The sequence below is a fragment of the Lactuca saligna genome, chromosome 4, assembly GCF_052625555.1.
Source record: "Lactuca saligna cultivar CGN05327 chromosome 4, ASM5262555v1, whole genome shotgun sequence".
NCBI lineage: Eukaryota > Viridiplantae > Streptophyta > Magnoliopsida > Asterales > Asteraceae > Lactuca > Lactuca saligna.
Genome location: NC_136420.1, coordinates 18,577,501 through 18,590,265, shown reverse-complemented (window position 1 = coordinate 18,590,265; position 12,765 = coordinate 18,577,501). Strand labels below are relative to the sequence as shown.

Sequence of the window (12,765 nt, the reverse complement as noted above, 5' to 3'; positions counted from 1 at the left end):
TAATTTTGAAATAATAGTTTTCATCCTAACTAATATAAAGTTATATAATTGATATTTTATAAGTTGTAATTTCGGTCCCTTATTATATTTTAAAGTTATATTTTCCGCCCTTATATAATTTGTGTTTATAGTATTCATTTTCATATCCTCCTTAATAAATGAAAGTTTTTTTACCACATGTCAATCTCTCATGAGTTTTGACACTTGTCATTTTGTGGTATTTTTGAAATAAATAGTATCAACTTGTTAATTTTTGGTTTGTTTCAATTTTTAAAATTAAAATCATATACCTATATATATAAAGTATTAAATATCATATATATATATATATATATATATATATATATATATATAATTGCAATAAATATGTTTTTTTCTTTCTTATTTTAAAATTTTACATTAAAAAATATTTTTTATTTAAACTTTAATGTTTGATATTTTTGTAAATCAACCTGTGTAATACACGAAGCTCACACCTAGAAGACCTTTTGACACATGTCAATCTCTAATTAATTTTGACACTTGTCATTTTGGGGTATTTTTTAAATAAATATTATCCACTTGTCAATTTTTGGTTTGTTTCAATTTTTAAAATTAAAATCATATACTTATATATGTAAAGTATTAAATATGATATATATGAAATTAAATTGCAATAAATATGTATCTCCTTTATTTTAAAATTGTACATTAAAAAATATTTTATATTTACACTTTAATGTTTAATTTTTTTTTAAATCGACGCGTGTAATACACGGGTTTCACACCTAGTATATATATATATATATATATATATATATATATATATATATATATATATATATATATTAATTTTGAACCCTTAGACAACAATACTTGCATATAACTGGCTCCTATTTTTTTCTTATTTTTTGAATATTTTTTTTGTGGTTTATACATTTATGTAGTTATTTTTTTTTTCTATAGTATTACATGTGTCATGAGGTGTGCTCCTGCCATCTACGTGTTCCTTTTTCTGCTTCTGTTGTTTTGCCATTTCATCTTTTTCCATCGACTACGTTCGGTGGTTTTCTTCCCAATATTCATCTTTTTTTTTTCTCGATGCTTCCACTGCTTTTCTTACCTTTCTTGACATCAGCACTTCAATCGTCCGTCCCTATAATTTCTTTCCAAGAACTTTTCCAATTTCAGTGACCCATGTCTCACGTATATGTAAGGTTTGGAAGAAAAGTTGAATGATGAAATCACTTCTATGTGTGTTAGATGTTCAAAGGAGTGGTTGATCGAAGCAACGCTCTGACGACACGATCAGATCCATCTCATCTGCGTCATCGGTGCTTCGCTCTTTCTTCATCGTCGCCCCAATTGATTCAGATTGTTGTTCCTCAGGGTTTGCGACTTCCAGTTCTGTCAACATTAAAGTCACTCTTTTGTATTCTTCGGCTTTCTCCGGTGAAGTCGACAACATGATAACCCCTATCACGCATCATCTCCACACATCTGCAAGTGGTGAGTTAAAATTATGCACTAGAAGCCATCGATTTTGATTTTTCTATATTCTTCAAGCCGGGTAAATCAAGCCCACATTCCACACCCTGATTCTTTCTCTGAATACACTTTTGCTTACAATTTTAAAGGTCATCAGTTTCTTCTGTTGTCAATGCTATTTCTTTTTTCATTAAATTCCAAACTTTCTTTCAATTAGACCACCGAGTGTCCGAGTCCATTATGCACCTTCTCCCTCTATGTGACAACATCCAAAAGGAAAGCCATCACAGTAAACTAGGGTTTCTGTTATCAGAATCGAGGGCAGTGACAGTGATTTCTATAGCAATCAATGAAAGAGGTGCAACGGATATTGAACAAATTTGGTGCCATCTACCACCGCCGTTCGTAGGAGTTTCAAAAGACCAAAGATGATGAACAAGGTAAGACTAACAAACTCTGTATGGTGATGTTGACGTACATCTTTTTTTTTTTTTTGCTTACTAATATGTTTTTGATTTTGCTAGCTTAAGTTTAGGGATTTTAAACCTTTTGATTGATTGCTTTTCATTGATTTTTTCTAACACACTTCATGATTTTCCTGTATAATGAATGAAGAACAATGTAATGGCTACTGGATTCAATTGACAAAGGGCGCAGGTAAGATATCCAATTCCAAACATGATTTTCCTTTTCTACTTTTTTCCTCTTCTATTTCTACTTTATCATTTTGGCATTGCAATTAGACTATGATCTTATTCCTTACTACTATAAAACCATTATTTGGTTATGTAGTTGGCTTTGTTGAGACAGTCCACGGTCTGCCACTGTTGTTCAGTAATTTAGAAGCATTCCTTACTGGGAAAAACATTGGCCTGTTATAGAAGGCAAGAAGGCAAATCCTCAGTTCACCAGGTATAATTTCTTTGTTGATCGTTGGCTTATTAAAACAAGTATTGTCAATTTTATTGAGTTATAATGCTTTTGTTTGCCTATTTTATGATTTTAATGGCCATTGTATTTTTTTTTTTTATTTTGATCAATTTTATGTTCACCTTATGTGAATATGATATGTAGAGGACCATCTAATAAATTTACTTTTTTTTTCTCATTTTTTGGACCTACCAGTCCGATACACAACCTCATTTCTACTTTGAACTGTGACTCTTCTACGATCTTAATTTTTGAAACAAAACCAGATATCAGCAAACAACTTTTTTGTCCCATTTTTACATCTAAATCAATGTAATGATAAAACTCGATTGTACTAGCTAGCTATAAGAAAATGACATTATTATAGTAACAAAGGGTTTACTATGACATCAATAACATTGCTGTTATCAAACATTAGTATTTACATCCAAATTTTAGGATTAATTTGCTTTTTATGAATTTTTTTCAAATATGTAAAATGTAGAATCAAAAATAGTTTTACAAATGTGTGACAAGATCCATGGAGACGTGCTTCAAAGCGAGTGTCATCTACAGTAAAATCAAAGTGTCTACATGCGATTTTTCCATTAAATAAATTTTTTATTATATTTTTTTTCAAGATTTTGATTTATGAAATAACATTTTTTGATAGCTCTTTTAAATTTCTGCCTTTGACATCATGGACATATCTATCTTGATGCTAAACTACAACAATGATTCTTTTACCTGGATCATAATATAAACCTAAAAAAGACTCATTTATCTAATCCTACTACAATGTTTTCTTTTTTGCTATTTTTTCCTTATGTCGTGATTGCAACAACACACATTTTTTTTTGGTTTTGTCAAATAACATCTACGTCTTTTGCATTTGCACAGATAGTAGAAGTGAACAAAACCAAGAAGGGAAAGTTTGCAGTTGAACTCATACGATTTCTGTTATCTTCACAGTGATGATTTACTTTGTATGCTACCTGTTAAATTTTTAATCAATATTTTGAAAGTTGAAACTTAAAATGGGTGAAATGTGGCATTGGATTAGTTTAACGTATCTAATCCCGCAAAGCGGGATTCTTCCCTATTTTTTATTAATTATATTAAATTTTATTAATTGTCTTGTAGGATTGTACAAAATATGATATATTTCAAAATTTATTTTTTATCCACCTCTTCAATACATAATTGTTAAGATAAAAACTTTATTTTTATAATTTTGTGGTACAACTTGCAAAATGTTATCTTTGGACCTCTAATTTTTAGCACCTTGCTTATGTTCTTATTTTTTTTTTTAAGATGTAAAAGATTAATAAATGTTTGAATGTAATTACATTTGCTTTATTGTTTGATTTAGCTCAAGGTTGTCACTATTAAACTGCATAAATTAGCATCATTGTGATAGGAAATAACATTGTAGTTTGCAATTTTGGGCTATGATTGAAAGTTGTCTCAAAATTTCTCCCAAAACCTTTATCCATGTGGACCTGTGTTTTTCAACACATCGGGCTTCCTCAGCATCGTGCAGAATGTCCAAACCCTAGTTGTCATTACAATACAAAATACTTTAGGCAAAAACATTAATCATAATATAATATCACATAAAAAAAAGTGGTTATAAAAAAATTAAAGTTTCATACAATAATACATAAAATTTAATCTAGATTTGTTAACTATTTATAAAGTCATGAAAATGCTAAGTTCAAAAGATGGTTTTCGACAAAGGTCTGGACCTAATTCCAATATTGAAAAATCTCTTAAATGAATTAAAATTTGAAAGAAATTTGAATTTGATTGAAAGCGTTATAAAAGTAGAACTATTTAAATATCAATATTGAAAAACTTTTTTATATTTAAAAATTAGTTTATTTTAGATGCCTTCAAACTTTAAAAATACAAATACTAGTAATTTGTTGTAAGCTGCAGACGTTTAGTCAACCTCTTCTACTGCAGATGTCTACCGATATGATTAATAAATTGCATGTCTTTTGCTTCTGAAAAAACAAACAACACCTAAGTTATAAACCTAAGCTTGATCATGATTCTTTTATGAAAATGATATTTATTGAAATCACGAGAAAAAGAAAAAAAAATCAATGATTCTTGAAGGTAAAGTTCCAAGAAGGGGAGAAGAGAATATATATGATAATTTAGGACTTGACATAAACAAACAACCCTTTTCTTTGGAAGAAAATTGAATTCCAAAAATTTAAAAAGCAAAAATATTTTCATGTGTTTAAAAAAAATGTTGGATGTTGTTAAGTTTTCCATGAGTAACACGACATAAGTTGTTAGTGCATTTACGCAATCCACTCTTATGTTCATAAACATTTGATCAATGTTTTTGTATCATGGCAAGCTTGTGATGAAATCTTTGATACGTGTGACAACAACCTAAAACATGTATTCTCTTTATTTTTATTAATTTATCCAATTGTTAGTGTATATACACACACACAAACACTAGTAGTCTACCCGCATGATGCAGCGGCGACAAATGGTTTTTTGATGATTAGCTTTCATCGATAGTTAGTTTCTTTTGGTAAGCGTTTTTGGAAATTGTTGCTTTTCCGCAATTAGTTTACTTTCAGAAGGCAATAGATAATTTCTTTTCTACAAAACATATATCAGTTTGTAGTATATGTGGGCATAATAACTCAAATACCAAGCCATATTTGAATTAAACAAATCATTTTTAAAATATTTTAACAGTTTCTAATTTTTCTTATTGGTTATATACGATTTTGTTTTCATATATACAAATTAACAGAGTCGTTACCTTTAATTAAGATTATATAATTTACAAATATGTATGTTTGGAACATGGCGACGCTAAATGTACGGTGTAGTGAATATTATTAAGTGCAATAATATCAATTTATACTGATATTGTATGAAAAAGTTTATTTACAGTTATCTGATGTCATTGATTTTCTTTTTAGTCAATACAAATTTAAGAGACTAAAACTTACCAATACAAACTTTAATATATACATTATTCCACACGATATGTAAGACTTTTAATCATTCAATAAGTAAATGAACTTTGGATGACTTTCAACACTAATCAAAAGATTGGAATTTGTGTAATTTTGTGTAATTAACATGATATGATCCTTGATATTGAATACATGTTTAATTATCAGGATATAAACATTGAAAAGCAAATCGAAAGTAGACCTTTTGAGCATTTCTTAATAGAATACAAAAAAAAAGAGACTTTGTATATGTATCAAAAAGGATGATAATGTCCAACACTACAGTCCACTCTACTAAATAAGTTAGGTTGGTTTGATGGTATTAACTCAAAATTATAAGCCAAATCTATTACTCCTATCTTCTTAATCTTGTTAGTCCCTCTTATAGACCATAATCTGCACAATAAAAAAACTAAAATACTTAGCAATAGTTACACAATGGCATTTATGTGTTTTTCAACCAAATGCACTTGTTTAGCACCAAATCCATTCCACATGGAATTGGGTAATTTTTTCCCTCAAGAACCTAATATCTACTGTACTTAAAAACATGGTTTTTATGCTTGGTTCTACACCTAATAAGACCAACCATGAACTTCTAGAAAAAGAAAATCAATGTGAAAGAAAATACAAGTAGATTAACTTTAACTTTGACTATTTGGTTAAAATATCCATCTCATTTAAAATCTAGAAAAAAATTTATCTATGTCATGATTATAGCCTGTTGCAACCAGGAAACAACTTATTTTAGCATTGATGTAAAAAAATCTAGGATGGATTTAATGATATAAAAAAATCAATGACGATTTTTTCAATACAAAACTTTATGTTGCAATCTTTGAGCTCCATTACCTAAATGCAATAGGAAGGGTAACAGTAAATGATGTTAAAATGGTTTTAATTTTTAAATAAACATTGTAAACATGAAAATGATTTAGGGCCACCTCTATAATTTACACTAAGAAGTTACAAACTATTAACTAAAACAAATAAGCAAAATTTATAAATTGATCTATGGCAAATGTTTTTCTCAGTTTTAGTCTGAGGGTAAAATAGTCATTTTAAAATGAAAATAACAATTGACAAGTTAAATTTAACAACTCATCGACCAAAACCGGTATAAGGCTTACTGGGATAGCAAAAAAGAAACATTTTGGGCCCATTTATGTAGAATTAATATATTGTTCCTTTTATATGACCCCAATATGATAGTAAGTTGTTATTCCTTGATAAGAAATGACTCCACCTTTTCACCATTCCTTACATTCAACCAAAGTTGATATTGCATTCAATCAACCCCTTTCATCATCACCTTTTTTGCATCGCTTTCTACTTCTTTTCATATTTATCCTCATCTCTATTCTCTTTCTTAATATAAACCTCATCAGCCAAGACAACTTTTTTTTTATCCTTTTCCTTTTTTTGCTTAGTTCTTTCATATTTCTTTTCTTCTTTAACTTTCGCTTTCACACCTTCAACAACTTCTGTTTGTTCATGTATAGGGTTAACAACAAGCGAGTATGTGACATGCCTACCTTGAATTCATATCAATGAATATAATTCAAAATACTTTTAGTTAATAATAAGATTTTTAATTAACAACATTTAACTTAAAGTTAGAGGTTGTATGCACAAACCTACTTAGTGTAATGGTTCTTTAGGAGATAGACATCTCTAACGGCCTGACAACTCCAAACCTTTCAACGGGTACATAAAGCTCTTCTAACCTACAAATCCAATTAGAAAAACACAAAAAAAAATCACAGGAAATCCAAATAAGAAAAGGTTAAATAATGATAATAATAATAATAAAGTATTGACCATCAGAAAAAAAGCTACAAATCAGGAAACAACAACAACAATAACAACAACTTAAATACAAAAAACCATTTAGATAAATATACATTGACCGAATAAAAAAGACTATTCATATACATATAATTTCCAAAATGTATGTTTCATTTTGGGAATTTTTCTATTGAAAGAGACTTAAAATTTGTGATAATGACCTTGTAGAGAAACAATATTTGATGATTGCAATAATAGACTTGGGGTAAATCCTGTTCTTCTCCAAGCTGGGCAGTTAATAGCACCGAGATCCCAGTGGGATCTCGGTGGGATCTCGTTTCGCGGGTTTTGGAAAATTGCGGTTTCAAATATCGTTCAAAAATATTGAAGCCGGGAATATCGCCGGTATCAGCCGCGATTTGACCGATTTTTCAAAACCGGTATCCCACTTTTTTTCCGATATTTGATTATTTGGGCTTTTTTTACATATTTATTAAAAACACAAGTTATTTTATATGGATCAGCCCACATCGTTGAATACTATAAGCCCAAACTCCTTTTCTTTAGTCGTGACCTAATTAGATATTAGAAGAAATTGGAACAGGTCAACGACAAACATATTTCTCCATGCCTGCTACGATGGTGTTGTTCTTGGCTTCTTGCTAATGCGATCGATCGTAAATCTGCCATCAAAATAAGCGACGAGAAGATTAATCAAAGCCACCAACGACTCAAGGAAGTAAGCATCTTATTCCTTTAAGAAACTCCGACTCTTCCTTCCCCATCCTCATTAAATCCTAATTTTGTTGGTTTATATATATTGATTGATACTGTATGTTTATCGGATACTCATTACCTATTAAATGCTAGTTGCTAGTTGCTTTTTGTCCATCAATTTAATTCTCATTGGTACGTGTTTGTTTTTTTAGGAAGTTGGAACTTGGAACCGACAAATTATATAACAAGTTAACAACTCAATTAATTTGTAATGAAACCTCAATTAATGCATTTAAGTTGTAACTGTAATCAGACCTTAGCTAATGCATTTAATTTGCAACTGTTTTGTGCAACAGGTTATCGTTTTTACCAGTAAACATGGAAGGCCAATCTTCACATTCTTCAACAAACCCAACAACTACTACTACATCATCAGATGCTGGTACTAGATGTTTAAATGGAGATATGGCTTGGGAGTGGGGAGTCTGGAAGGATCCCACAAAAAAATCGAATATTTGGTGCACTCTTTGTGACAAAAAAGTATGTGGAGGAATCACAAGGTTGAAGCAACACCTTGCTCATATACCAGGGGAAGTCTCCAAATGCCCTAACGTGACACCAGATATAATGAAAAAAATGTTTGAATCGATACAAGAAAAAGAAAAGCAAAAAAAAAGAAAAACAAAGAAATATAGAAATTCTTAGATCATCAAGCACAATAGGATTATCTGATAATGAGGATGAAGAAGACGAGATACGAGTCAGGGATGATAGTAAGAAAAGAAAGTTTGTAAGTTCTAGTAATGTTCGTGGTCCAAATGATTGTGTTTATAAGAGCGATCGTGGAAAAGTATATCAAAGCACGTTGGATAAAAACAATCCAATCAAAGAGAAGCTGAAGAATATTGCTTGGAAAAAGTTTGCGATTTGGGCTTACGCGGTTAGCTTACCATTTAATGTCGTATGTGATGAAAGTTTCCAAGATGTAATTGATGCCATTGGAGATTATGGAAAAGGTAATTAAGTAATCCCTTTAATCATATATTTATTGATTACTATTTTAATATTTACTAACTAATTAATTATATCTATCAGTCTTAGGTATGTCCGCTCCAAGTTACCATAATGTTCGGGTGACATTAATAAAGGAGGTGTTACAAGATACTAATAAGTTTGTGGACTCGTTTCGGTCACAGTGGCAGAAATACGGATGTAGCATTATGTCCGATTTTTGGACAGATGGAAAAGGAAGGGCATTGATAAATTTTTTAGTGAATTGTCCAACTGGCACGGTATTTCTTAAGTCAATTTATGCATCAGAGCATGTGAAGGATGCTCAATTAATTGTGAAGATGATTAATCACGTGATTGAAGATGTTGGCGAGGAAAACATTGTTGTAGTTTCTTACGGATAACAGCTCAAACTATAAAGCTGCGGGAAAAATTTTAGAAGAAAAACATCCAAAGTTGTTTTGGACTCCATGTGCAGCACACTGTGTGAACCTTATGATAAAAGATCTCGAGGAAAAAATAAAAAAGATAAAGGGTGCTTTGACTGATGCAAGAGCGATTGTGGTTTACATTTATAATCATGGAAGAATTTTGAACATGATGCGAAAGTTGACCAAGAATAAAGAGTTGCACAGGTCATGTATAACTAGGTTTGCCACTCAGTACTACACTTTACAGAGTGTACATGAGAATCGCCATCACCTTCAAGTGTTGTTTGTTTCTAAACAATGGACAAAAAGTGCATTTGTAAAGAAAGTTGTGGGAAAGAAGGTGGAGAGGATAGTTGCAAAGCAAGAATTTTGGGACGATGTGTATTTATCTTGTCAAGTATTTGCACCTTTGGTAGATATGATTCTTTTGGTTGATAGGGAAGATCAACCATGCATGGGTTATATCTATGATGCAATGAGTCGAGCAAATAAGCAAAAATTTAAAAGGTGGGCCTAATGCAAGGATGGAGAGTACAGTTTTGTCTATAATTCAACAAAGATGGTCTGACCAACTTCATCATCCATTACATGCAGGTATAAAACTTCACTTATTAATGGAAATTAAAAATTAATTTTCTTGTTTGGTTTTAATATTTTAATGAATGTGCAGCTGGATGCTTTCTTAATCCTGCCATTTTTCATGGAGAAAATTCAGAGATTGAGAAAAATAAAGATATAGTGACGGGACTATATGTTGCCATCGACCGTCTTATTCCCGATAAAGATGAGAATGATCTTTTAAGACAACAATCGAATATCTACATTGATTCAGAAGGCCAATTTGGATCTGCAGCTGCTAAAAGAAGTAGAATGAAAGTTGCACCATGTAAGTTAAAAAGTATAATGCAATCAAATCTTATTATTTCCTATTTTTTATTAACTTATGTTTATTTATAAAATATAGATATTTGGTGGCGTTCTTATGGGATCGATACTCCTTTGCTTCAAAATTTTGCTATCAAGGTCCTTAGTCAAACGTGTAGTGCTTCACCTTGTGAACGCAATTGGAGTACATTTGACAATGCAAGTCTTTTTAACAATTTTTTTTATAAATTATAGATTACATTAGTTTAATTGAAAGTTTGAAACTCTAACTAACTTTTCATATTTCGTTTCTTTTAGTTACACTCCAAGAAAAGGAATTGTCTTTTCCAGCAAAAACTCAATGACCTTGTGTTTATCGAATATAACACAAGGTTACAAAAGAGATTTGAATCTCTAAAAAGCAACAAAACTGATCCTATTTTGTTGAGAGATGTAGAGGAAAATGATAAGTGGACGATACCGACAGAGGCTGAACTTCAAGACTTTATGGATGCACGTGATGGTCTTCTTTGGTCGGATGTGCGAGAAGCGATGGGTGGAAATGTAGACATCGGGCCTAGTACGAGGAGCAAAAGGGAGGGTTATAGAGATGATGATGATGATGATAATGACCAGACTAGAGTTGAAGTGGAAGATGATGTGTATGTGGACCTTGATGTCGAAGTGAATGCATTAGACGATGTTGACTCGGAAGCCGAACCAGTGGATTGCGATTGATCTTTTATTTGGAAATTTGATTTAAACTCTTTTAATATGTTATGTGGATGTGGACCTTGTATAACTATGTTATGTGTTTTTACATTTTATATGGCTCTTTGTGATTATATATATATATATATATATATATATATATATATATATATATATATATATATATATATATATATATATAACCGCTATCCCACCGCGAGAACCGCTATTTTAAATCGCGGCAAGTGACCGCGATAAGATTTTGGACCACGATAACTGCATAGTCTCCAAGTTAAAAGAGATTTAAAATTTTGTTTGTCTTGCTTTTCCAAGTTGTATGGTTTATCTTGGAGCATTGCTTTTTTAAATACTATTCATACAATTGTTCAAAATTAAAACAAATGAGATGTGAATTGCAAAACAACATACATGAAACATTTATTATATATATATATATATATATATATATATATATATATATATATATATATATATATATATATATATATATATATATATATATCATATCCGATTCATGAAATTGACAAAAAACAAAAATTGAAGTATAATTCAAACAGAGAACACTTAAACACACCTGCATAGAACGATTCAAAAAAAATTAGGATTGAAAAAATGATTGTCAAAAAGCATAGAAACAATTTGAACAAAAATCCACACATTGTATAAAAAATTGAACAAATCCATAAAGGGAAAACAAAAAACGAAGTAAGAATATGAAGAAATTCTTGAATTACCTACCTTTCTCCGGTCATTGGCGGCAACTATGTGAAGAGCAGAATGACGATCATTGATGACCGTTTGTTGAATAAGATCTGGATCTCTCTCCAAAACACTCCTTACAGACAACAAAATAGTAAAAGAACTATCAGAAATTTGCCTATATTAATCTGAATAGAGCAATATGTGTGCTTGGAGAGATTAGTTAAGTTGGAATACTCGTTCAATTCATCAAGACTTGTTGGATCACTATGTTGTATTGGACAGGTTGAATCAAGAAGAAATGTAAGCACCAAAACCCATCCCCTTCGTGGAAATGATCTGTCTTTGGAGGCAGTAACAACACCAGGAAGCAATTTAGAACAGGTATACCCAAAACTGCATTTACAAATAACAACCACGACAATTATCTTAGTTTTAGATAATTTTTGGTTGATTAAAACCCAAAACTGAAAAGAAGAAAGCATTTTACCAAAAACCCTATCAGAATTGAAAGCTTTCAGTAGATGATAGAATGAGGTTTTGGTTTTATATGTCAACAATAGGATACAAGTTCGGAGAAAGGAGAATAATTTACAAGAAGATAACAACGACCATCGTTGGACCATTCTTCTCCTCCTCCTTTGTCGTCATCATCATCATCACCATTGATATATATATATATATATATATATATATATATATATATATATATATATATATATATATATATATATATATATATATATATATATATATAGAGAGAGAGAGAGAGAGAGAGAGAGAGAAAGGCGAATGATAACTGGTGCGATGGTGTTAGCTAGATTAGCATTTCAAAAGTTGGATTTTCATTACCATTTCCTTGAGAAGAGACACAGGTGCACCACTGCACATTTTTTTTTATCATTGATCAGGTAGTAATGGTGGTTTAGAGGAGAGAGAGGGAGAGAGAGAGAGAGAGAGAGACAGAGAGAGAGAGAGAAAGAGAGAGAGAGAGAGAGAGAGCTAAAGTTGTGATTGCGTTGGCTAGATTACGGTTTGAAAACTTGGATATTAATTACAGTTTTCCTGAGCAGAAACACATGTTCGATTGTAGTTTTGAGAAGAGAAGTAGAGGTAGAAAATATTAATGGAGGAAATGATGGCTGGTGACCTAT

The 12,765-nt window shown here is 30.8% G+C and overlaps 2 protein-coding genes and 2 long non-coding RNA genes across 5 annotated transcripts; 3 read left to right on the top strand and 1 right to left on the bottom strand.

Moving 5' to 3' along the window:
• Positions 1 to 951: 951 nt before the first annotated feature.
• LOC145041342 (uncharacterized) lies at positions 952 to 3,559 on the top strand. Of its 2 annotated transcripts, XR_013680082.1 has the most exons (5): positions 952 to 1,488; positions 1,685 to 1,907; positions 2,083 to 2,124; positions 2,260 to 2,379; positions 3,277 to 3,559. It is a non-coding gene; the product is annotated as an uncharacterized LOC145041342 (long non-coding RNA). The 2 variants fall into 2 exon arrangements; XR_013680081.1 differs by having other exon boundaries at positions 956 to 1,907.
• A 4,693-nt stretch (positions 3,560 to 8,252) lies between these two features.
• LOC145039342 (uncharacterized) lies at positions 8,253 to 9,289 on the top strand. Its single transcript, XM_078987411.1, has 3 exons — positions 8,253 to 8,414; positions 8,506 to 8,890; positions 8,970 to 9,289. The coding sequence occupies exons 1-3, from the start codon at positions 8,253 to 8,255 to the stop codon at positions 9,287 to 9,289; spliced, it is 867 nt and encodes a 288-aa protein (XP_078843537.1).
• A 15-nt stretch (positions 9,290 to 9,304) lies between these two features.
• Positions 9,305 to 11,007, top strand: LOC145041341 (uncharacterized). The gene is made up of 4 exons (XM_078989365.1): positions 9,305 to 9,910; positions 9,987 to 10,202; positions 10,281 to 10,399; positions 10,499 to 11,007. Exons 1-4 carry the CDS (start codon positions 9,841 to 9,843, stop codon positions 10,916 to 10,918), a joined length of 825 nt encoding a protein of 274 aa, XP_078845491.1. The 5' UTR covers positions 9,305 to 9,840; the 3' UTR covers positions 10,919 to 11,007.
• A 410-nt stretch (positions 11,008 to 11,417) lies between these two features.
• Positions 11,418 to 12,070, bottom strand: LOC145038457 (uncharacterized). Its single transcript, XR_013679384.1, has 3 exons — positions 11,849 to 12,070; positions 11,651 to 11,747; positions 11,418 to 11,486 (listed from the first exon to the last, which is right to left on the bottom strand). It is a non-coding gene; the product is annotated as an uncharacterized LOC145038457 (long non-coding RNA).
• Between the last annotated feature and the right edge of the window lie 695 nt (positions 12,071 to 12,765).

Excerpts from the sequence above, each read along its gene's own strand:
- LOC145041341 (XM_078989365.1), top strand. The coding sequence starts at position 9,841 with ATGGAGAGTACAGTTTTGTCTATAATTCAACAAAGATGGTCTGACCAA. Across the intron at positions 10,203-10,280 it reads TAGAATGAAAGTTGCACCAT|ATATTTGGTGGCGTTCTTAT; the intron begins GTAAGTTAAAAA and ends TATAAAATATAG. Across the intron at positions 10,400-10,498 it reads ATTGGAGTACATTTGACAAT|TTACACTCCAAGAAAAGGAA; the intron begins GCAAGTCTTTTT and ends CGTTTCTTTTAG.
- LOC145039342 (XM_078987411.1), top strand. The coding sequence starts at position 8,253 with ATGGAAGGCCAATCTTCACATTCTTCAACAAACCCAACAACTACTACT. Across the intron at positions 8,415-8,505 it reads GCACTCTTTGTGACAAAAAA|AAAAAATGTTTGAATCGATA; the intron begins GTATGTGGAGGA and ends CAGATATAATGA. Across the intron at positions 8,891-8,969 it reads CATTGGAGATTATGGAAAAG|TCTTAGGTATGTCCGCTCCA; the intron begins GTAATTAAGTAA and ends TATATCTATCAG.